The sequence below is a fragment of the Culex pipiens genome, chromosome 1, assembly GCF_016801865.2.
Source record: "Culex pipiens pallens isolate TS chromosome 1, TS_CPP_V2, whole genome shotgun sequence".
NCBI lineage: Eukaryota > Metazoa > Arthropoda > Insecta > Diptera > Culicidae > Culex > Culex pipiens.
In genome coordinates, this window is record NC_068937.1 from 72147257 (window position 1) to 72171941 (window position 24685).

The 24685-nt window shown below is 39.7% G+C and overlaps 2 protein-coding genes, 1 long non-coding RNA gene and 1 pseudogene across 8 annotated transcripts in view; all 4 read left to right on the forward strand.

Moving 5' to 3' along the window:
• The window catches only part of LOC128092492 (sideroflexin-2), a 154370-nt gene that overhangs the window by 20938 nt on the left and 108747 nt on the right, over window positions 1–24685 (forward strand). For 4 of the 6 annotated variants that reach the window (XM_052706394.1, XM_052706389.1, XM_052706390.1 and 1 more), the window contains exon 2: window positions 5599–5754. In XM_052706394.1, coding sequence (XP_052562354.1) covers window positions 5603–5754 — 152 coding nt within the window. In that variant the 5' untranslated portion in view covers window positions 5599–5602. Of the gene's footprint in view, window positions 1–5598; window positions 5755–5850; window positions 6089–24685 lie in introns of those variants that run through there. The other 2 variants (XM_052706391.1, XM_052706393.1) reach the window with 2 other exon arrangements.
• Window positions 23–2947, forward strand: LOC120430601 (uncharacterized). The gene has a single exon (XM_039595704.2). It carries the CDS (start codon window positions 30–32, stop codon window positions 807–809), a length of 780 nt encoding a protein of 259 aa, XP_039451638.1. The 5' UTR covers window positions 23–29; the 3' UTR covers window positions 810–2947.
• On the forward strand, window positions 8234–16422 carry LOC120430603 (uncharacterized; annotated as a pseudogene).
• LOC128092501 (uncharacterized) lies at window positions 16435–21217 on the forward strand. The gene is made up of 2 exons (XR_008211826.1): window positions 16435–16613; window positions 16825–21217. It is a non-coding gene; the product is annotated as an uncharacterized LOC128092501 (long non-coding RNA).

Consider the following 24685-nt stretch of genomic DNA (forward strand, 5'->3'; position numbering starts at 1 on the left):
TTTATTTCCACAGGGAGGCGTTGTTTTTCATGCGGGCGTGGAGGAACTGGACATTGAAGAATAGAACAAGCAGCTTCCAATGTGTGACAGCAAACACGTACGCTTGTCTTGAGATAAATACTCACAGCCTTGTGCTGGCAGCAAGAGACTGCCGCGATCGTGGCCGACCCGAGGAATTCTTAGTGAGGTGTTTCGGCAGTCAGGACGTCGAGGCGACATTCCGGAATCTTCGATCGATGACGACAATGAACCATACCCAGACGAACCTCACTTTCAAGAAAATCGGCGAAAAGCTGCGGCGAGCTCACATGCTGCATCAAATTCAGCACCGTAACCGTATTAAGTTTCGATTCCCTGGTCACACGGGTCCGACCAACGTGTCCGTGCTACCGACACTGCCGACGGATGCTGAAATAAAAGCCGCACTAAGCAGTGCTGAGGGGAGGGCATCTGAGGTCTTGGGCAAGCTTGGCCTCTTGCAGGCTGAACAATCTTTCGAGTTTAGTGTACATGCCCTCGGGGACCGGAACTGGGAAGACTTGATCGTTTCCGATAGTGAGTCTGACACGGAGGACCATGAAGACCATGAACCCGGTCAGGAGGTGTATGAAGCTAAGCATCTGTTTTCAAACTTTTCGGGCCAGATCGCGCTGCCTAACAGCACGTCCGATAAGCACATCTACCTGATACGAGATGACCACGGGAAGGTGTTTCACGTTAAGAAGAGTAGTGTAGTGTGGATGCTTACTGCGTCTAAGGTTCAGGAAAAAGCTCGTATGATACATTACAAACAGCCCATACCTAACTAGGGCAAGCTAGGTTGATTAGGTTCATAAGTAATACATATTATATAATGTCCGTACTCTTAGAGTGTGCTTTACTATCCTTGATGACACTCTGACTATTCAGCCTCCAAGGTGGTGGTTGAATAGTCAGGGGGGGTGTTATACCCGGGTGTTTGTAGTAGCCTATGTACTGGTTCTTACAAACACCCGGGTTATACTCTTTGAAAAATGTTGCCCCTAAATGTATGCAACCCATGAAATGGAAAAAGTTTCAAAATTCGTCTAAGTCCCGGAAATGGGGAAGTGTTCTTGCCTGCGAAGGCACCACTGAGCTGAGGTGAGATGAGTACGTACCCACAGTTGTCTGAGTCGGGGCAGCGTAACGAGTGAGCTATGATGAGCGCGCAAACATGCGTGCGTTTCATATACGTGTACCGTACCCTGTGTACGGACGCGGCGGAGGATGGGTCGCGGTACATTGACTGAGTCGGTGACCATTTCGGTGGTAAAGTGGTTAAGCCAAATTGGCTTGCACGTCGCTAAGCCAAATTCGCTTATGGGATGTGTAACCAGTGTGAGTGTTGTGTACAATAATTGATGTGACTCGTCGCGAATTTTGTGTTAAATTATTTAAATGTAAATTATTGTGCCAATAAGACGTTGTGTTTGTCGATGGGAAGTTACCAGGACGACGCCCAGCAAGCAAGAAACCCGAAGCTGGAAGTCCCACACCGTGCGTCGTTACCGCTAGTCACCACCAGGAGCGCTGCTGCTTATCATCGCATGGGCGGCCATTGGGGGTGGTGAATGTGCGTAATCCTTGAGGATGACAGGATGAGGAGGAGATGGGTTGGCGCGTAAGAGGTCAGGGGTTCGGGATTTTGACCCGACCGTTGCTCGGTCATTAAGTCCGGATATCGAGAAGTGGAAGGTTGTCGGCAAGTGCAACCGTTACCCGCGAAGACCAGTGTTGGAGAAGTTAATCCTTGGAGGATTGTGAAGTGCCCGGAAGAGCTACATCCGTGGCCGTGACGAGAGAGCAGGAGTTGCCCGTAGGAGATTTGGACATCCAGGACCCCTCTTTGTTCCTTTGTGTTCCTTTGTTCACTGCGTGAACACCGTTTGGTTTCACCCCGGCCGTGCGACATCCGGCCCGGTGAACCATCCGTACGAACCGTCAGCGTCTCGCTGGACATTGTTCGACCGCCAGGCCGTTACCGTTTCAACCGCGAACCCTAACCCCGGACTGTTCCGACGGAGTCCCCGGACACCGTCGAAGCCTGTTGCACGTCACCAAGCACAGGAAGGGCGCGGACGGCAGGCGAGGGTCCTTGAAGGCTGCAGCCGAAGCGTCGGAGGGTCCATCCGACTGACGTAGAAGCCACCCCCTTGGCAGAGCGCCGGAGGAGCGTCGACGACAGCAGGAAGGAGCAGCGACGACGGCAGAGCGGCGAGAACGGGGCCCCGAACGAGTGCACCGGAAGTGCGAAGAGAGGAAGAGGACGTGTGAGGTAGGAGTAGTTATAAGGAAGTGGGACGGGACGTGTGAGCTAGTGGAAGTGGGAAGGGATCCCCGGAATAAAACTGTCGATCTTACGCGAAGAATAAATATAGTTTCCCTTAGTCATTCGCAGTGTTTTCTTGGTTTTTGAGTAATTTCGAGCGTCACGCCGAACCTGGGTATTTTAAGGGAGAGTCCCATCGGTTTTGTACGCCCTGACACCGGAAGCACATCTCGTACAAGGTTAGTTCACTTCGAGTATGGACTGGGAGTGAACACCAGTTGTTATAGATGCTAAGCCAAGTTGGCTTAAGAAGCAAAGTTGGCTTGGCTTGGGCATGTGAATTTTGCTAAGTCCGGGGAATGGGATGGTGCCAGTAGAGTCGGGCACGCGGACGGACTTGCGAGAGCGTCATACATATGTCCCGTGTGCAAACCTGCGTGCGCTTCATATACGTGTACCGTACACTGTGTACGGACGCGGCGGAGGATGGGTCGCGGTACATTGACTGAGTCGGTGACCATTTCGGTGGTAAAGTGGTTAAGCCAAATTGGCTTGCACGTCGCTAAGCCAAATTCGCTTATGGGATGCTAAGCCAAGTTGGCTTAAGAAGCAAAGTTGGCTTGGCTTGGGCATGTGAATTTTGCTAAGTCCGGGGAATTGGATGGTGCCAGTAGAGTCGGGCACGCGGACGGACTTGCGAGAGCGTCATACATATGTCCCGTGTGCAAACCTGCGTGCGCTTCATATACGTGTACCGTACACTGTGTACGGACGCGGCGGAGGATGGGTCGCGGTACATTGACTGAGTCGGTGACCATTTCGGTGGTAAAGTGGTTAAGCCAAATTGGCTTGCACGCAAGGGTCCTGATTGTTCAAAATCAACCACTCCATTCGCGAGCACAAATAGCAGACGACGCGATACTGCCCTGATGAATTCCTACTGTTTGTCACTTTCTCACCATTCGCTCCCGAACACTCTCGCTTCTACTCTCCTTCTCTCTCTGATCGGCTCAGTCTCCGAACGGCTCAGGCAGGCCGAACGTCACTGATCACTCTAAACTGAAAAAAAATTTTCTCCGGGGAATGGGATGGTGCCAGTAGAGTCGGGCACGCGGACGGACTTGCGAGAGCGTCATACATATGTCCCGTGTGCAAACCTGCGTGCGCTTCATATACGTGTACCGTACACTGTACACTGGAGGATGGGTCGCGGTACATTGACTGAGTCGGTGACCATTTCGGTGGTAAAGTGGTTAAGCCAAATTGGCTTGCACGTCGCTAAGCCAAATTCGCTTATGGGATGCTAAGCCAAGTTGGCTTAAGAAGCAAAGTTGGCTTGGATTGAACATGTGTCCGCAGTACAAGTAGACAACGCATGCAGCTTCAAGTGATCATGACCAGCGTACGCCCCGTATATGCTTACTGGTGTACGCGGATGATCTCTGGTATCGGCATCCACCTTTAGGCAAAGTTAATTTAATGGTAGGCGAAGTTCGCCTACATAGAGAAAAAAGTTTGCCTCAAGTAGGAAATTTGACTAAGTCTGGGAACGGTACAAGTGGGCAACGCATGCAGCGTCAAGTGCGCAGACCATCCACCTCTTAGTATGTACCGTCTAAGTAATGGGGACAGTGATGGTGGCAGTATGCATCGTCGAGTGCGCATGACCAGCGTACCAGCGTACGCCCCATATACACTGACCGGTGTACGCCGATGAGCTTAGGTCAAAAAAAGAAGAAGAAGGAAAAAAAAATAAAAAGAAGAAGAATGAATGAATGAAATTCAAAAAACAGGTTAAAAAAAATATTCGGTTGATGAGTCGGGCCCACCATATACGCATACCGTTCTTGGTGCAATTTTACACGGACAAGGTCCAGGGTCGGGAAATGCGAGAGTCGGCCCTTGCAGTAGCGGGGATGAACTCGGGGCTAATTGAATTTGCAATCGAAAAGTACTTTAGATTTTTTGATTTTTTTGATAAAGGGCTCCGTTTTCAATATATAAAGTTTGATTTTAACGGAATATTTGCAGTTTTTCGATTTTTAAAAATAGTGACCATGAGTGACCACCCCTAAAAATATTTTTTTTTGAAAAGCTCAGAAAATTTGCTATGAAATTGTCCGTTTCCGAATTCCGATTGAGTTAACTGGGTCTCTGTGCTAATACTTAACCAACACGTATTCAGTACAGATTGTCAAGGGAAACAGATTGGTCAATGTTTGACAGATCCAAACGCGCTGGACACCAATTTACGCCCATCAAAACAAACAATGTTCAATCAATCAAACCATCCACATTAACGACCCCCGGGTCTTTTGTGGTCTCTATTGCAAGTTTCTGCTCGAACCTAGGAGTCCGAAGGCTTGAATGGGGAGAGCACCCAAACCTCTTTCTACTCCAAGGAACCTTCCACCCGCGTGTTTGAACTGACGACCTTTGGATTGCGAGTCCAACCGCCGCTAGCGATTCCACCGGAGTAGGCTTGGTTTGGTGTGTTGTTTGTACTTATGGCATGGAGACGACTCCTACACCTGGAATGACTTAACGGCTCAACAACCAAGGCCGGGCCGACATTTTACTTCCTCATCCGGTGGAAGGTTAGAGCAGATGGGAATCGAACCCAGAATCATCCGCTTACAAAGCGGACAGCGTAACCATTTGGCCACGCACTGCCACAGTGTTGCAAGCGCCAAACATACGTTGCCAGAGCCGATTTATTTTACATCGACCAATCTGTTTCCTTGACAATCCGTAGTTTTCAGACCAACCTTTCGTACAGTAACCTTGGCCAAAACCACTCCTCAGTAGAGACCCTAAATAGGGAGACTGGTCTAAGCTTGCTAAATCGATCTGGCAACGTATGTTTTGAGCTTGGCAACACTGATAAGTTTTGCTGGGCGTAAAGGCAAATGCTCGTTTGGATACGTCAAACTCGCGTCTGTTTGGGTACGTCAAATTCACTTCGTCCAGTCTCCCTATTTAGGATCTCTACTCCTCAGTTTCTTCGAGCTGACTCTGAAATGTGATTTTATTTTGCAATAAGCAATATCAGGACTCTTTTTTTAAATGCCATTTCGGGTTTGCGTAAAAGAGGTTTTGGGTGACTCATCACACATCACCTTCGGACGCCTAGAAATGACCAATGAAACATGCAACATAAACCACAAAAGACCCGGGGTCGTTAAAGTGGATTACCTTGCATTTTTTTCATGTTCTCCCTTTCGGTATCCCTAAGGGTACAAACACTACATTACAGGATTCAGTACAGTTATGATGATTTTACATTTTTTTTATTGTTATTATTTTAGGACGATGGTTATTGATGCCGACGTTGAGAACCAACCATGGGATTTGAAAACGTTTTCCGGACGTTTTAAATACTTTTTGTGGGTAACGGATCCAAGAACCTGTTTAACGCCGGAAGAGGAACTGATGCAGGCTAGACAATTGATTTTAAATATCGGGTAAATGCGAGTGTTGATGTTATTTTTGTTTGAAACGAGGGGGATGACACATCCGCGTCGACCGAGCGCTATAGTCCCCTTTTTCACAATTTTCAGTGTTTAAGCGGTGTACGCACTTCGGAAGGGACCGGTAATGAAAAAAATCAAATGGGCAGCAGTGGCAGCGAAAGCAAGCCATAGGGGGTGAAGAAAAGTCCCAAGAAATTGTTCCCTCTCATTTGTTCTGCTGTTTGTAAAGCCATTTCTTGCCTGGAGAGATCAGCCGCCGGAACCGTTTCATGGACCTGCCACGAGTTCCTGTTTCGGTGTACGGCTTGACCCGAGGAGCGCGAAAGTAGGCTTTATATATTTAATTTTCGCATTTAATATATTAAGGGACCAATTTCCGCTTGTCAACTAACATTTGACAGCGCCCAACCTAATTTGTCGAAAACATTGATTTGTGTTGCGTCTTCCTCACGCACCCGTCTGTCAAATTTGTGTTGATTTTTTCTTGCTAAAAAATGTGCCGATGCCGGTCATTCTTTTGTTTCAAATTTGTTTTAAAGACATTTTCTGAAAGGAATTAGCTAGATGCTGCAAAAGGTGGTCCATTCCCAAATGTGAATCTAATTTTCATCGAAAGTATGTCTCTTGGAAAAATCGCAGCTTCCTTAAAGACATAACGATGACCGTGTTCATCTGCACTTCCTGCCGGGCCTGTTTACCGCAGTGGAACATCCTTCAGTCCTACCGGTGGAGGTTATTTCGGGTAATATTGTCCGTTTCTCTTAAAGGTACACGCCGCGCAGCATTCCAGAATGTGCCCCAGACATTGTTGCCAGCGATTTTCTGCACTTTTGGTGCAATAAAAAACATACCTGGCAACAATGCCAGGCGATTCGAAGAAGACGATGACCAAAAACAAAACGCGCAGTATTGGATTTGACAGCGCGCATTTGCCGAAAGTGCGGCGCGTCTTTCCGAGGCTGGTTTGCCGCCTGGCTTTTTCGGGAATACGCGCAATATTGACACCAGATATGGGTCATTCCACCTGAAGTGTGCAAGAAAAAAATGCAAATTTGAAAATTACCATCTCCGATTCTGCTCAAATTTGGCAGAGCTGTTGAGACTATCAAAACATGCAAAAATCCCGAATTTCATCCAAATCGGACCACCCCCTCCATTTTTGTACCCTTCCAAAAAATCGACGAACGACGATAACTCAGGAACCACAAATCTTAGAAGGTCGGTCTTAGACTCAATTTTGAAGGAAATTGGACGTTTCCGTGATCAAAATTTACATTAAAATATTTTTTTCTACCCGAATTGCGCAATTGAAAACTTTAAATGGCCGTATCTCAAAACAGCCTTATTTATTTTTTTTGATTTGACCTCACCATCGTGTTCTCCGACCAATTTTACATAAGAATCACTTATCGACAGAAAGGAATATGTTTCGTTCCAGAGATATCGGATTTTAAAGTTTTATGTATTTGAGATTACCTAAATTAGCTGTATACGCCGCATCTGCTAGAAGCACTCGGGCGCGCTGATCAATAAATTCTACCTGGTTATTTATTGAAATAAGATTTCATCCCAAATAATCATTAGCAAATTAGCCCACAGGTAATACAGGCAATACAGGTAGAAAACATATTTTAATGTAAATTTTGATCACGGAAATGGATTCTACGTCCAATTTCCTTCAAAATTGAGTCTAAGACCGACCCTCTAAGATTTGTGGTTCCTGAGTTATCGTCGTTTGAAGATAGGGTTTCGCTCAAAAATCGCCAAAAAGCCGATTTTTTGGGAGGGTACAAAAATGGAGGGGGTGATCCGATTTGGATGAAATTCGGGATTTTTGCATGTTTTGATAGTCTCAACAGCTCTGCCAAATTTGAGCAGAATCGGAGATGGTAATTTACAAGTGCTGTTCCGCTTTAGATGGAAAGACCCATCTTTATTTTTCAAGACATTTTTAGACATCTTGCAGGTTGCTTTTGATCCTGCGAAAAGAACAGCATGGTCTAGAGCCAAATTCGTAGTGGGCCAGTCAAAGCAGAACATCACAAAGATTGGATCGGAATGGGTTCTTTGTTTGTACTTTAAACACATTACGTAACGAGGCTGCATACCTTTTGCCTCGCCGGAAACGCCTACACCGAGAAGATCCAGAGCTCAGTCGGTATCGAGGCCGTCTCGACCCGCGTCAACAAGGTGGTTAACGAGCTAAAGGTCAAGTCTGTCGAGGAACTGATCGCTTGCGGCCGTGAGATGCCGTCCGGTGGTCCTGCCACCGAGGAGAAGAAGGAAGAAAACAAGAAGGAAGTGACCGAACCGAGGAGCATGACATCATGGGCTTCAGTCTCACAGTCACATTCGTTTCGGAAGTGTACTACCCGCATAGTCAAAACTATATTACTACTTTATGCCAAATAGTTACTAAACTATTTATCAAATGGTCTCTACTATTCATTAAATTGTAACTATATATGTACACTATATCCAACCATTAATTCCATTCCCCAAATAGTTTTGGTCGATTTAACATGGGAACCCGGATAAACGAAAACTATATGAATTCTAGTGAGGACCTTAAAACAACCTTCTGAGTTATGGTCACCATTTGTAATAATGTTATTTGGCGGATCTTGATAACTATTTGTCAAATGGCCACCATAAGTAAAAGAGTTATTTTAATGTTTGTAATGGTAAACAATTTTCTTGATGACTTTAAAAAACTATTTGAGGATGTTTACTCAAATGGTTACCCTAAATCATAAGGTGATTTTTAAGTTCAAATGGTTCATATTGATTCACGATTACCATATAGAAACATTAAATACCCATTTGAAAAATAGTTAGAATTTGCAAAAAGCGTTTACCAAATTTGACTAAGTTTTGTTTTCAAATGAAAGAATCAAACTTTTTTGTCTGTAGCTTCATAAGGGGTTGGGTTTGTGCTGGAGTCGGATTTGGGCAACTTCCGGAACAAGATTTTGTCTGACTAAGTTGCCGGAAAAGTGTACGATCTACTCAACGATGGTGGGGCTGATAAAAGCGAAGAATTACAACTTTGGCGGAGATTTTGTGAACCATATGGTAAAGGCATTCACTATACGGTGAAGTGTTCGTCGTGCAGCTGCACCAGTAGTACCAAGTTATGTGGACATCATTTGGCTTACTTGGTCCTGGATTTTACCCACATTTGAGCTGCCAAAGAAAGCCAATTCGAAGTTTACCAATTTTAATTGACAGAATTTAAACCAACAAAAAGAGAAAACAAACTGAGGAGCTCAAGAACAAAAAGGCTCGAAAATGTCGGTTCTTTTTGATGCGCTACAATTCCTTTGAGTTTCGTTGACGATTCAATTTTAAGCATATCATGTTTGTGATAATTGTTACTTTATTTCAATTGTATGAGCGAATCATTTTTCAACAGTTGATAATTTTGGATTTACGGCATATTTGCAACGAGCGTAGCGAGAGAAGAGAAACGAAAGAGCGCGCCAGGCAGAGTATTATTACTGTGCTTTGCGCGCTCTCTCGTTTCTCCTCTCGCTATGCTCGTTACCTGCACTCGTTGCAGGCTGGCGCAGGCAAAAACAGTCTGAAGTGAAACGTTTGTGCGGCTGGTTGTTGTCTACGTTTTGTGCGCAGGTATAATTTTCAAACAAATCATTTGATTTACCAGATACTTTGTTTACATTTTTCTTGTTGATCATTTCAGCGCCGTGGAGAACTTGAAACAACGGAACAGCTGGTGCTGGAGGATTCGATCGGCAATCAACAGAGATCTTGGCGGTAGCCGACCGACAAAACAAAATCGAAGCGAACGCACGAATGGCATTAATCAAGGAAATCATTTGAATCAACAGATAAGTACACATATTTTAATGTTACATTATACTCGATACTTTGTGATTTTTTTTCTTATTTTTTCAGGTTTGGACGACTTTGGCAGTATGATCAACTGAACAGAATCGGCAATCAAGCCGAAAAAGTCCTAATATTATTGTTGTGAACCATCCGTCAAAAAGTGAACAATTCAGTAAAAAATAGGTACCCGGATAAACGAAAACTATATGAATTCAAGTGAGGACCTTTAAACAACCTTATGAGTTATGGTCACCATTTGTAATAATGTTATTTGTCGGACCTTGATAACTATTTGTCAAATGGTCACCATAAGTAATAGAGTTATTTTAATGTTTGTAATGGTAAACAATTATCTAGATGACTTTAAAAAACTATTTGAGGACTATTTGAGGATGTTTACTCAAATGGTTACCCTAAATCATAAGGTGATTTTTATGTTCAAATGGTTCATATTGAATCACGATTACCATATAGAAACATTAAATACCCATTTGAAAAATAGTTAGAATTTGCAAAAAGCGTTTACCAAATTTGAATAAGTTTTGTTTTCAAATGAAAGAATCAAACTTTTTTGTCTGTAGCTTCATAAGGGGTTGGGTTTGTGCTGGAGTCGGATTTGGGCAACTTCCGGAACAAGATTTTGTCTGACTAAGTTGCCGGAAAAGTGTACGATCTACTCAACGATGGTGGGGCTGATAAAAGTTAAGAATTACACTTTTGGCGGAGATTTTGTGAACCATACGCACTCACTATACGGAGAAGTGAAGTGTCGTGCAGCTGCACCAGTAGTACCAAGTTATGTGGACATCATTTGGCTTACTTGGCCCTGGATTTTACCCACATTTGAGCTGCCAAAGAAAGAAATCCGAAGTTTATTAATTTTAGTTGACAGAATCTAAACCAACAAAAAGAGAAAACAAACTGAGGAGCTCAAGAACAAAGAGGCGCGAAAATGTCGGTTCCTTTTGATGCGCTACAATTCCTTTGAGTTTCGTTGGCGATTCAATTTTAAGCATATCATGTTTGTGATAATTGTTACTTTATTTCAATTGTATGAGCGAATCATTTTTCAACAGTTGATAATTTTGGATTTACGGCATATTTGCGAGAGCAGGTAACGAGCGTAGCGAGAGAAGAGAAACGAAAGAGCGCGCCAGGCAGAGTATTATTACTCTGCTTTGAGCGCTCTCTCGTTTCTCTTCTCTCGCTATGCTCGTTACCTGCACTCGTTGCAGGCTGGCGCAGGCAAAAACAGTCTGAAGTGAAACGTTTGTGCGGCTGGTTGTTGTCTACGTTTTGTGCGCAGGTATAATTTTCAAACAAATCATTTGATTTACCAGATACTTTGTTTAAATTTTTCTTGTTGATCATTTCAGCGCTGTGGAGAACTTGAAACAACGGAACAGCTGGTGCTGGAGGATTCGGCGGCAGCCGACCGACAAAACAAATTCGAAGCGAAGGCACGATTGGCATTAATCAAGGAAATCATTTGAATCATCAGATAAGTACACATATTTGAATGTTACATTCTACTCGATACTTTGTGATTTTTTTTCTTCTTATTTTTTCAGGTTTGGACGACTTTGGCAGTATGATCAACCGAACAGAATCGGCAATCAACTAGAATTAAAGCCAAAAAAGTTTCAATATTATTGTTGTGAACCATCCGTCAAAAAGTGAACAATTCTGTATAAAATAGGTAGGTAAAAAATGCTAGAAAAACTATTAAAAACCATTTGAAAACAATTTCTCAAATAGTGGAACTGGGAGAAAATTATAGAAATAACCTTAAATAACCATGTGAAAACTATTTCTAAAATAGTAGCGCTCGGTAAAAATAGCAAGAAAAACCCTAAAAAACCACTTACGAACCATTTGTAAAACAGTAGCAGCAAGGTTAAAAATTGTAAGAAAAACCTTAAAATACCATTTAAAACCCATTTCTGAAACAGTAAAAACCGGAGGAAAAAGGTCGCTTCCACGCGAAAATTAACTTTATTTTTACCATTACACAAATGGTAATCTGACGAAACGTTGTTCGGAGATTTTTAAGGTTACCGTTGCTAACCACCCTCATCTCAGATGGTCGAACTTTATGAAAAATGGTAAGGTACCATTTCCGATATGGTATTTTAAAGGTTTTCCTACCATTTTTCAAATAGTGGTTATGATCTCTGAAATGGTGAGTAAACCATTTAACAAAAAGTTTTTTTAAGGTTCTCGTTTATGCGGGTAGGTAAGAAAAACTTATAAAAACTATTTCAAAATTATTTCTCAAAAAGTAGTAAATTCCCGGATAAACGAAAACTATATGAATTCTGGTGAGGACCTTAAAACAACCTTATGAGTTATGGTCACCATTTGTAATAATGTTATTTGGCGGACCTTGATAACTATTTGTCAAATGGTTACCATTAGTAATAGAGTTATTTGAATGTTTGTAATGGTCAACTATTTTCTTGATGACTGTAAAAAACTATTTGAGGATGTTTACTTAAATGATTACCCTAAATCATAAGGTGATTTTTAAGTTCAAATGGTTCATATTGATTCACGATTACCAAATAGAAACATTAAATACCCATTTGAAAAATAGTTAGAATTTGCAAAAAGCGTTTACCAAATTTGACTAAGTTTTGTTTTCAAATGAAAGAATTAAACTTTTTTGTCTATAGCTTCATAAGGGGTTGGGTTTGTGCTGGAGTCGGATTTGGGCAACTTCCGGAACAAGATTTTGTCTGACTAAGTTGCCGGAAAAGTGTACGATCTACTCAACGATGGTGGGGCTGATAAAAGCGAAGAATGACAACTTTGGCGGAGAGTTTGTGAACCATATGGTAAAGGCATTCACTTTACGGTGAAGTGTTCGTCGTGCAGCTGCACCAGTAGTACCAAGTTGTGTGGACATCATTTGGCTTACTTGGCCCTGGATTTTACCCACATTTGAGCTGCCAAAGAAAGCCAATCCGAAGTTTACCAATTTTAATTGACAGAATCTAAACCAACAAAAAGAGAAAACAAACTGAGGAGCTCAAGAACAAAAAGGCTCGAAAATATCGGTTCCTTTTGATGCGCTACAATTCCTTTGAGTTTCGTTGACGATTCAATTTTAAGCGTATCATGTTTGTGATAATTGTTACTTTATTTCAATTGAATGAGCGAATCATTTTTCAACAGTTGATAATTTTGGATTTACGGCATATTTGCGAGAGCAGGTAACGAGCGTAGCGAGAGAAGAGAAACGAAAGAGCGCGCCAGGCAGAGTATTATTACTCTGCTTTGCGCGCTCTCTCGTTTCTCTTCTCTCACTATGCTCGTTACCTGCACTCGTTGCAGGCTGGCGCAGGCAAAAACAGTCTGAAGTGAAACGTTTGTGCGGCTGGTTGTTGTCTACGTTTTGTGCGCAGGTATAATTTTCAAACAAATCATTTAATTTGCCAGATACTTTGTTTAAATTTTTCTTGTTGATCATTTCAGCGCCGTGGAGAACTTGAAACAACGGAACAGCTTGTGCTGGAGGATTCGGCGGCAGCCGACCGACAAAACTAAATCGAAGCGAACGCACGATTGGCATTAATCAAGGAAATCATTTGAATCATCAGATAAGTACATATATTTGAATGTTACATTCTACTCGATACTTTGTGATTTTTTTTCTTATTTTTTCAGGTTTGGACGACTTTGGCAGTATGATCAACCGAACAGAATCGGCAATCGACTAGAATTAAAGCCAAAAAAGTTTTAATATTATTGTTGTGAACCATCCGTCAAAAAGTGAACAATTTTGTAAAAATTAGGTAGGTAAAAAATGCTAGAAAAACTATTAAAAACCATTTGAAAACTATTTCTCAAATAGTGGAACTGGGAGAAAATTAAAGAATTAACCTTGAATAACCATGTGAAAACTATTTCTAAAATAGTAGCGCTCGGTAAAAATAGCAAGAAAAACCCTAAAAACAATTTACGAACCATTTGTAAAACAGTAGCAGCAAGGTTAAAAATTGTAAGAAAAACCTTATAATACCATTTAAAAACCGTTTCTGAAACAGTAAAAACCGGAGGAAAAAGGTCCCCGGATGAACGAGGATGATTTAGTGACCATAAAGAAACATTAAATTACTTTTTGGGAAATGGTGACGATTTGTCAAATTGTTGGTTCGAAAATATGGAGTTATGTTTTCACAAATCGTCAGTATTTGGAAAATTGTTAATTTAAATTTTAAATGCTGCAAGAATTTGATCATATTCCTGATTATGAATTAATTATTTGACAGATCTTGTGTTTTTAGGGAGCATACAACATGTAAAATCTTAGTGTAACACCTTGTCCCAGTACCAAAAATGACCTAATAAAAATAATTTTATGAAAAAAAATAAATCTTAGGGTAACACCTCGTATAACGCGTTGTTTGTGTACATAGTATTGCCAATTTTGCACCTAATTCGACGCACAGCCAGACAATATTTATTTACACCTCTAAATGCACACGCCAGAATGCACACCCCCTCTCCACCCCGCTTGCCTACTGTGGTGAGTGTCCAGGATAAAAGCTATCATCGATTCGAAGCAGAGCTTTGGGGTGTGTGTCTCAGACAGTTTTTTTCATCTGTAGAGCTTTCCACAAGTTGCACGATTGTCTAAATATTGCTGCAATCTGCAATATTTTTAACTAAACCGATTCTCAACAATTTGCTTAGACTGCATTTTCAAAATAAAGTTTCATGCGTTTCAATGCCGTTGGTTGCATCCAACTTTTTAATGCATTCCACTTGTATCCAACATTGCATAACATAGATCGACTTAATTAATCGATCGACATGATCGACATAAATGGCCAAACCCCCTTTGGAACATCTGTCAAAACAAAAAGCTGTCGCTGCTGCAAGACTTCAAAGGTGTGGTGCATAATAATTGTGGTGGCCGATTCCGGACCCTGTTGCGCGCGTGCAATCTGCTGTTTATCGAGATTGTCCGGTTCGCGACGAATGTTTTGGATGAGCTGCTTCAGTCGGAACTGCCGCAGGCGGACCGGGTGCCGGAGCTGAAGGACAACGAGCAGGCTGAGGTGCTGTACAATCTGTTTCAACTGCTGTTGAAGAAGCTCCGCCGGTTTGCAGGGAGTCGTTTGTTGAGTAAGTTGGAACATGTTTCGTTTAATTATTTTGAGAAGATTACAATCTTTTTTTTTTCAGCGTAATCTGGTGCGAACCCTGCAGATTCTGGAGTACTGCGAAGCGTCCATTGCGCCGATCGCTGGCGGCGTGATGCTGCTGTACGAAGAGTTTGACATCGCTTCGTGTTGATCCCGGTGTTGATCAAGGAACTGATCGAGCTGCTCAACGTGGACGCGACCGACAGCCAAACGGCAAAGCACATGAGCCAGTTTCTGGAGCCGGAAATGCTCGCTCTGGAGCTTATCAGTCCACATTTGTCCACGCTGAGCGACGAACTGAGGAACCTGGAATCTTACGTGGTGCGCAACTGTGTCCTGCAGATCATGGGCGAAGCCATCGTGACCGAGCTGACCTAGGAGGAACTGGCCGATGACCTGAAAAAAGCGCGATGACTTCCTGCATGATTTGTTCAACCACACGATGGACGTTTCGGCCCATGTTCGCTCGAAGGTGCTTCAGATTAGGTACTACATCCAGGGCCAGAACGCGGTTCCACTTAGCTGGCAGCACCAGGTGCTGGAAGGTGCCGTCGAACGGCTCGAGGGCAAGTCACTGCTGGTGCGCAAGAACTCGATCGCGTTGATCAAAGCCTTCCTCGAGCATAATCCGTTCTCCGCTAAGCTCTCCCTGGCGGAACTTCGCAAGCAGTATGGGACGGAAGACGGCCAGATGCACGATATTCGAAACAAGATGGCGAAAACGAGGAAAACGAAGTCAACTTCCTGAAGGATTCGATCCTGTTTGGGATCAAGAGAACCGAAAGTGGAGTGCAGCAGAATGAGCAGTTCCAGTGCCGGGCGGACGAACTGTACGACGTGCTGACGCGGCAGGACATGGTGCAGCATTTACGCAGGGTCATGTCAAGAGAGAGAGAGAGAGAGAGAGAGAGAGAGAGAGTGAGTATTTTGTTTATAACGTTCCGTTTTTGATAAACTCACAGCTTGAAACTTGTCGCAAGTTCGTGCTGTTTGGTGGCAACGTAACCGGCAAGAACAGAAAGATTGTGCCGAACAAAAAGATCATTCAGGCAGCTAAATTTATTTGAAAACGATGTTTTTTTGTTATATCTCAGTAACTTTTCAAAATGGTATTAAATTAAAAATGCGGAATGCAGCATTTTGTTTTGTATTTTACACCAAAAACTTGAATGTTGTGAAAGGCTATTCTACAAAGCGTGCGCTCTCTCTCTCTTGTATTTATATTTCTGTTTTCGCCCGTCGCGCGCAGCGACAAACAAAAGAGCTCTGCGCTGAATGTTGACAAGTCGAAATTCCTCTTGTTTTGGTGCGTTTCGTCGTGGTCGTCGCGGTTCGCGATTGTTTATGAGCATCTTCACTATTTTCGCGTTCGTGTGTTGTGTTTTCAAAAGTGAGGGTAAAAAGAACTGCCTTCCATCCTCACAGCAATTATTGGCTGCATTTGTTTACATCCGTGAGCAGCTAGAAAAAAGCAGCGGGTTCAAAGGAGACAATTGAGTGGTTTTCCGGATCGTTTGTTTCCAGAAGTGTCTGCTTCTAGAGTGCTCCAGCACGTTTGTTTACTTTCCAGAACTGACCTTCGAATCAACCAGAACAAATCAACCGGAAAACCACGCAAATTTTTATTAAATTTTAATGCAAACAAACATGTTTTTTTTTTTCAGATTTCGACGAAAAGTACCTTTCCACATTTGCAATTCCGACCCTGGCTGCCACCAACAAGGACGCGTTTTTAGCGACAGATTCTCTCGGTGAATCCCGGATTGTGTGGACCTGATCTTGTGCACACTAGTCGACATTGTCGAGTATGGTCGTGGGCAAAGGTCGTCGCGGTCAATTAGATAGGTATATTTAGCTTATCTTCCCTCCTCCTCCTCGTACTCCTCTTGAGTAACATTTGAAAGGGTTGATACTCTTTCGACCATTCATTCCATGTGTTTAAGTGTAACTAAAGGCCGTAAGAGTATGTCGTACCGCCCCTTTTCAAATGTTGCTCCTAATTTGTTAAATTTACCTCTCGGAATTGATACTTGCGATTTCTTTTTCTATTCCACAGAACTGAAATCCGGATATCAATCTAGGTTTCTATGAAGCAGAAGAAATCTAATTGTCCCTACAAAGGTAAAGTTTGGAACGAAAGGATTCTTCTATAGCAAAATTCAAATCAGCTGGAGTTCTTTTCGAGCGGCCAAGCCGCAGTTGATATTCTGTTGACGGAGCTGCCAATAGAACCAATGCTGCCCGAGAAATTATGTTCTCTAAATTCTCCCATTTCAAATGTAAAACTCGATTTATTCCCAGATTTTGTATCGAGGATGTAATTTATTCAACGTAGAGTGGAATATCACCATGGAACTTGAATATTATATTGTAAATAAATAAATTGTGGTTTATTTTGTTTTGTTTTTTCAAGGTTTGTACTTTTATCTAACTCGAAGCTTCCAAACTACGGATAACCGGCGTGAAACAGCTACGCCGTTTTTTTCGCAAGCGATTTCAAGTCAAGCAGAGTACCTGATCGATGGCGAAGATGGAGCTGGCATCGCAAATGCTACCGTTGTGCTGGATGGGACGTACGACTTTGTTCAACCTCCTGCTGTAGCGAAAGTTTCCTTGAGATTTTTTGAGTTTAGAATTAGAAATGCCTTTTTTTACAAGTCAAACCTTTAGACAAACGCAATACATCTTCTTCCCTGAATTAAACACCTGTTAAAAGTAACCCCCTTTTTTAGCTTAGGATTATTCGATCATTGTACAACTAAAATGACAATAAATTAAAATATTTGGACAAAGTAAAACTGTACTGTTTTTTTGCTCAAAATCCCGAAAACCCATAAAAAATGATGTTAATTGGAATTGTTACAGCTATTTCCCAAAATGTAACGCGCCATGAAAAATCACTCTAATAACTATTTAAAACCATAAAAATACCATTTGAGAAATGGTGAAATCCCTAAAATATATACGCAAAAATGAACTTTCAAAAAGAATTTGACAAAGTGTCGCTAGAAGAAAAAATCAAATAGTGAATATTGCTAACAACATATATGGGGAATAGTTCACTATTTGAGAGACAGTGACGAATTAAAAAAAATATTTACCAAATAGTTGCTATACAATTTGGTAAAAGGTTGATTGAATATTTAACAAATGATTTTCAAACGGTTTTTTTCTATGCGGGTCGCTTCCACGCGAAAATTAACTTTATTTTTACCATTACACAAATGGTAATCTGACGAAACGTTGTATGGAGATTTTTAAGGTTACCGTTGCTAACCACCCTCAATTCAGATGGTCGAACTTTATGATAAATGGTAGGGTACCATTTCCAATATGGTATTTTAAAGGTTTTCCTACCATTTTTGAAATAGTGGTTACGATCTCTGAAATGGTGAGGAAACCATTTAACACAAAGTTTTTTTAAGGTTCTCGTTTATGCGGGTTTGTATGATAAACTTTAATTTACCATTTGAAAACTATTTCTTAAATAGTGAAACTGGAAAAAAAATGTAGGATTAACCTTACATAACCATATGAAAACTATTTCCAAAATAGTAGCGCTAAGTAAAAATAGCAAGAAAAACCCTAATAAACCATTTACAAACCCTTTCTAAAAAAGTAGACGCAAGGTTAAAAATTATATGAAAAACCTCAAAATACTATTTCAAAACCATTTCTCAAACATTATAACCGAGAGAAAAAGGTCGCTTTTTCGTGAAAATTTACTTTATTTTTACCATTACACAAATGGTAATTTGACGAAACGTTGTTCGGAGATTTTTAAGGTTACCGTTGCTAACCACCCTCAATTCAGATGGTCGAACTTTATGAAAAATGGTAGGGTACCATTTCCGATATAGTATTTTTAAAGTTTTCCTACCATTTTTCAAATAGTGGTTACTGTAGTGATGGAGCGTGGCATGTAGAAATGTGAGCACCCCTAGCATAATATCTTGTAGCGAACAGTAGTATTGGTGTGCTGGCATGTGCGAGAACTCGTATGGTAGTGTGAGTGACAGAAAGAAAAATAAATCAGTCTTCTGCTTTGCTTTGGCCATAAAACACGCGTTTTGAATTGGCATCCGAAATCCAAGAGAAAACGACCGAAATATGTCCGTCTGGTCACGACAATGGCGCAAACAGCGCTCCCGACGCGAATTATAGTGAAAATTGTTTGCAAGGAAGAAATTGTTCGATGATAATGTTCATTTGCTGTGGTGTTCGACTGCTTTGGAAGCCTTAATGGCGCGTGTGTCCCTCGCAGCAGGGACCAGTGAAAAAAAAAAATAATCCTTATTGTAATCGTGTGAAACCATCGAGCAGTGATTTTGATTGATATAGGACGAAAATAACACGGAGTGTATTACCAGAGGCAATGATTTTTTTGGTAAGTCAGTAGCGGCGTGATTGGCAAAAGCTAACAAAAAAGAACAGCAAGACGGCTGCGTTGTTTGTTTTGATTATTTTCCCTGTTCAGTTAAGCGGTGTTAGTCATGGTTGAAGTGGGACCGACACTTGTGTTAGCATTCTTATTATAGACGCTCTACTATCAGACCGATGTCAGGCCGATGTTTGACCAAAAAGTTATTTTTTGTAGGATGAATGCTGAAAGTCGCATATGTTCCATTAAAATACGCGGCAAGGCAGCCACGAATTGCAAGCCGCACTTTTGACTAAATACGTGCTGTCAAATCCCATACTTTGTTTCGTTTTTGCTGTTGTTCTTCTACCAATCGTTGGCAATGTTGTTAGTTTTATTTTCGACTGCTCTACACTTGCTGATAATAGCTGGCAACAATGTCTACGGCACATTCTTAAATGCCGTGCGGCGTTTAAATTGTAAGGAACAGACAGTATTTTGTGGATGGCGCCGAACAAGATCATATCCGTGGTTTTAAAAATAGATGATAAAGTATTTTCTGACAAGTTTTCTTACAAATAAAGACTCCGCGAAGGCGAATGGTTCAATTAGAGCCGAAACGTCAATATAGTAAACCATTTTTGATAACGATCAAAAGTGTATGATGGGCATGTAACATTGTTAATGGTTTTTGAAAATACGTTTTATGTGAATTTCTGGTAACTTAAGTGTATATATTTTTTAAAGATGTGCCCTTTAGGTTGCGGGTGCTGTGTTCAAAAGGAAATCAAATTCGTCCGACATAACTTGCATGCGTTTCAACTCTGTTTGTAAACAAAGTTGTCTCGAGGTTCCTTAGACGATTGGGCGGTTGATTGTGAGTATTTTGAGTATGAGAACCATGCAAAGGTAAGAAAGATTGTAAGAATTTCGAAAGAGTAGAGCGTGGAAGTGGACTAATAAGCTTGAGTTCCCTGAGAGGGTAGAGCATGAAAGAAGGATCAGTAAGCTTGAGTCCCCTGAGAGGGTAGAGCGCGGAAGTTGGATCAAAAAGGCTCGAGTCCCCTGAGAGGGTAGAGAGCGGAAGTTGGATCAAAAAGCTTGAGTCCCTTGAGAGGGTAGAGCGCGGAAGTTGGATCAAATGCTTGAGTCCCTTGAGAGGGTAGAGCGTGGAAGTTGGATCAAAAAGCTCGAGTCCCCTGAGAGGGTAGAGCATGAATGAAGGACCAGTAAGCTTGTCGTCTGGTCACGACAGTTACGATCTCTGAAATGGTGAGAAAACCATTTAACACAAAGTTTTTTTAAGGTTCTCGTTTATGCGGGAATTCCCGTACTGCAGAATTCTGCAATTCTGCACGAAATCGGCAGCAGAGCGTTCCCGTACTTTTCTGCAACAAAAGTAACTTTTCTCTCAGTCAGAACTTCTGCAATGAGAGGGACAGAAGCAGAGACGCATCGAGCTCTACAGGCTCAATAAAAACTCCTTACCTGCTCTGAATGGTAGAACAGAGCTAAGCTCTGTATGCAGCGAACAGAGCCAGCTCTGTATGGGGAAAAATAATATTGATTTGCATATATCTCAAAAACGATAAGTTTTAGAAAGTTGACATGTTCTAGAAAGTTGCTGGTACCAAAAGGTTCTATATTATTGTCTCAGACGTCATTACAATTTGATTGATTTAGTTGTGCAAAAGAAGAAAAAACTATTTATTTTCTAAGATACAAGGTATAGAATATTTTTGTTTTCGACAAAGTTGCTCAACTACCAAAAATGAACAACTCTCTCGAAGACACCAAAGCTCTATCTTCAATAGATACCGAAATAAAAAATAAAAACTATTTTCATAATAAATACGGCTTGCGTCAAACACAAAGCGACCGCGTCGTAGGCACAGGTAATATGAGGCATGTTTGGTAGAAATCGTCTGAAGTGAAAACTAGTATAGCAGAGTGTTCATAGAGAGTTTTTATGTTAAATGCTCTCGTCTGGATGGTTGAAAGAAATTTCAGATAAAATTATACAAATTTATAAAATTATATTCTTTTTATTGTACTGGTAAGTAATTATGATTAGAAACAATAAAATTATTTTACAGCTATTTTTATGTTTGTCTTGACAAAACAAATGTTTAACAAAATTACAAGTTTCGTACAACAAATTAAGATAAAAAACAATTTCGAATACGCAAGTTAAAAAAATTAAAACTAAATCTTCTAACAATTATTTTAATTTTATAAAAAAAAATCAGTTAACATATGTTTAACCTTATAAAGATTTCGGGAAACTTTGCCATTTTATTTAGTTCAACAGAAAAAAACTATATTTTTCAAGCAAGATAACCATAAGAAAGTTTTAAGCTCTAAATAATCTCTATGATATTTTTTTACATTTTGTCACCTTTTTTAAATAAAATAAGAAAATGAAATTAAATAGCAAAAAATATTTTTTCTTTATTTCTCAAGCCAGGAAATCAGTGAAGAGTTTCAAGCTCTAAATGCTCTCTATGGAAATTTGCCATTTTATTACCTGTATTCTACATATTTTTTATTTTTCAAACAAAGGAAAGCAGTGAAGAGTTTTTAGCTTTAAATGCTCTCTATGGAAATTTGCCATTTTATTACCTGTATTCTAAATATTTTTTTTATTTTTCAAATAAAGGAAAGCAGTGAAGAGTTTTTAGCTCTAAATGCTCTCTATGTAAATTTGCCATTTTATTACCTGTATTCTAAATATTTTTTTTATTTTTCAAATAAAGGAAAGCAGTGAAGAGTTTTTAGCTCTAAATGCTCTCTATGGAAATTTGCCATTTTATTACCTGTATTCTAAATATTTTTTATTTTTCAAACAAAGGAAAGCAGTGAAGAGTTTTTAGCTCTAAATGCTCTCTATGGAAATTTGCCATTTTATTACCTGTATTCTAAATATTTTTTTTTTTTTTCAAATAAAGGAAAGCAGTGAAGAGTTTTTAGCTCTAAATGCGCTCTATGGAAATTTGTCATTTTATTACCTGTATTCTAAATATTTTTTTATTTTTCAAATAAAGGAAAGCTGTGAAGAGTTTTTAGCTCTAAATGCTCTCTATGGAAATTTGCCATTTTATTACCTGTATTCTAAATATTTTTTTATTTTTCAAATAAAGGAAAGCAGTGAAGAGTTTTTATCTCTAAATGCTCTCTATGGACATTTGCCATTTTATTACCTGTATTCTAAATATTTTTTTATTTTTCAAATAAAGGAAAGCAGTGAAGAGTTTTTATCTCTAAATGCTCTCTATGGACATTTGCCATTTTATTACCTGTATTCTAAATATTTTTTTATTTTTCAAATAAAGGAAAGCAGTGAAGAGTTTTTAGCTCTAAATGCTCTCTATGGAAATTTGCCATTGTATTACCTGTTTTCTAAATATTTTTTTATTTTTCTAATAAAGGAAAGCAGTGAAGAGTTTCTAGCTCTATATGCTCTCTATGGAAATTTGCCATTTTATTACCTGTATTCTAAATATTTTTTTTTCAAACAAAGGAAAGCAGTGAAGAGTTTTTAGCTCTAAATGCTCTCTATGGAAATTTGCCATTTTATTACATTTATTCTATTTTTTTTTCAGGAAATCAGTGAAGAGTTTTTTGTTCTAAATGCTCTTTATGGAAATTTTGCTATTTTTTTTCTCAAGACAAGATTTTAACATCAATTGAGTTGAATAATGTAATTAAATTTAAGTTGGACAAAATAAATCGATAATATATTTTATTGTCGATTATGTTTTTACTAAATTTCCATAGAGAGCATTTAGAGCTTAAAACTCTTCACTGCTTTCCTTTGTTTGAAAAATAAAAAAGTATTTAGAATACAGGTAATAAAATGGCAAATTTCCATAGAGAGCATTTAGAGCTAGAAACTCTTCACTGCTTTCCTTTGTTTGAAAAATAAAAAATATTTAGAATACAGGTAATAAAATGGCAAATTTCCATAGAGAGCATTTAGAGCTTGAAACTCTTCACTGATTTCCTGGCTTGAGAAATAAAGAAAAATGGTTTTTGCTATTTAATTTCATTTTCTTATTTTATTTAAAAAAGGTGACAAAATGTAAAAAAATATCATAGAGATTATTTAGAGCTTAAAACTTTCTTATGGTTATCTTGCTTGAAAAATATAGTTTTTTATGTTGAATTAAATAAAAAAGAAAAGTTTCCTGAAATCTTTATAAGGTTAAACTTATGTTAACTGATTTTCTTTTTATAAAATTAAAATAATTGTTAGAAGATTTAGTTTTAATTTTTTTAACTTGCGTATTTGAAATTGTTTTATATCTTAATTTGTTGTACAAAACTTGTAATTTTGTTAAACATTTGTTTTGTCAAGACAAACATAAAAATAGCTGTAAAATAATTTTGTTGTTTCTAATCTTAATTACTTACCAGTACAATAAAAAGAATATAATTTTATAAATTTGTATAATTTTATCTGAAATTTCTTTCAACCATCCAGACGAGAGCATTTAACATAAAAACTCTCTATGAACACTCTGCTATACTAGTTTTCACTTCAGACGATCTCTACCAAACATGCCTCATATTACCTGTGCCTACGACGCGGTCGCTTTGTGTTTGTCGCAAACAGTATTTATTATAGAAATAGTTTTTATTTTTTATTTCGGTATCTATTGAAGATAGAGCTTTGGTGTCTTCGAGAGAGTTGTTCATTTTTGGTAGTTGAGCAACTTTGCCGAAAACAAAAATATTCTATACATTGTATCTTAGAAAATAAATAGTTTTTTCTTGTTTTGCACAACTAAAATCAACCAAATTGTAATGACGTCTGAGACAATAATATAGAACCTTTTGGTACCAGCAACTTTCTAGAACATGTCAACTTTCTAAAACTTATCGTTTTTGAGATATATGCAAATCAATATCATTTTTCCCCATACAGAGCTGGCTCTGTTCGCTGCATACAGAGCTTAGCTCTGTTCTACCATACAGAGCAGGTAAGGAGTTTTTATTGAGCCTGTAGAGCTCGATGCGTCTCTGTCCCTAGGTTAGAAGGAGAAAAGCAAGAGAGAGAGCATTTATTTTTGCTCTCTCTATTTTTGACATTTTGCAGGGGTGGGACAATAACAGTAGGGGCCCTGCACTAAAACAAAAATATAAAGTCCAAATCCAGCTGCAAATGCGCTGTAAAAGCGCTTTTGATGCAGATGTGAAAACTCTTTAGCTTTTACCCGCAGCTGGAAATGCGCTGTTAGTGCTATACAGTGACTAAATTTAGTGCTGAATGGTTACTTGGGTAGTTTATGTATGTTTTTGGTAGTATTTGGCCTATTCTACCACCTCCTATCATTATATTTTGCCTATCTTATTTTTTCATGTTTTGTTACAGTAACTTTTTCATGTTTTTGCTTGTTTTTCACACTTTCTAATATAAAATGGCATCATTATCATTCAAATTGTAAAAAATGCGTAGAGGCATAGTCTGGGACACTATAAAAATTACTGCATACTGTTTTTTACATAAAATATAGGAAATGTTGTAAATAAAATGTAATTTTTTAAAACATTGGCA

What these genes read in the sequence shown, in the direction of transcription:
- LOC120430601 (XM_039595704.2), top strand. Translation starts at nt 30, where the DNA reads ATGCGGGCGTGGAGGAACTGGACATTGAAGAATAGAACAAGCAGCTTC.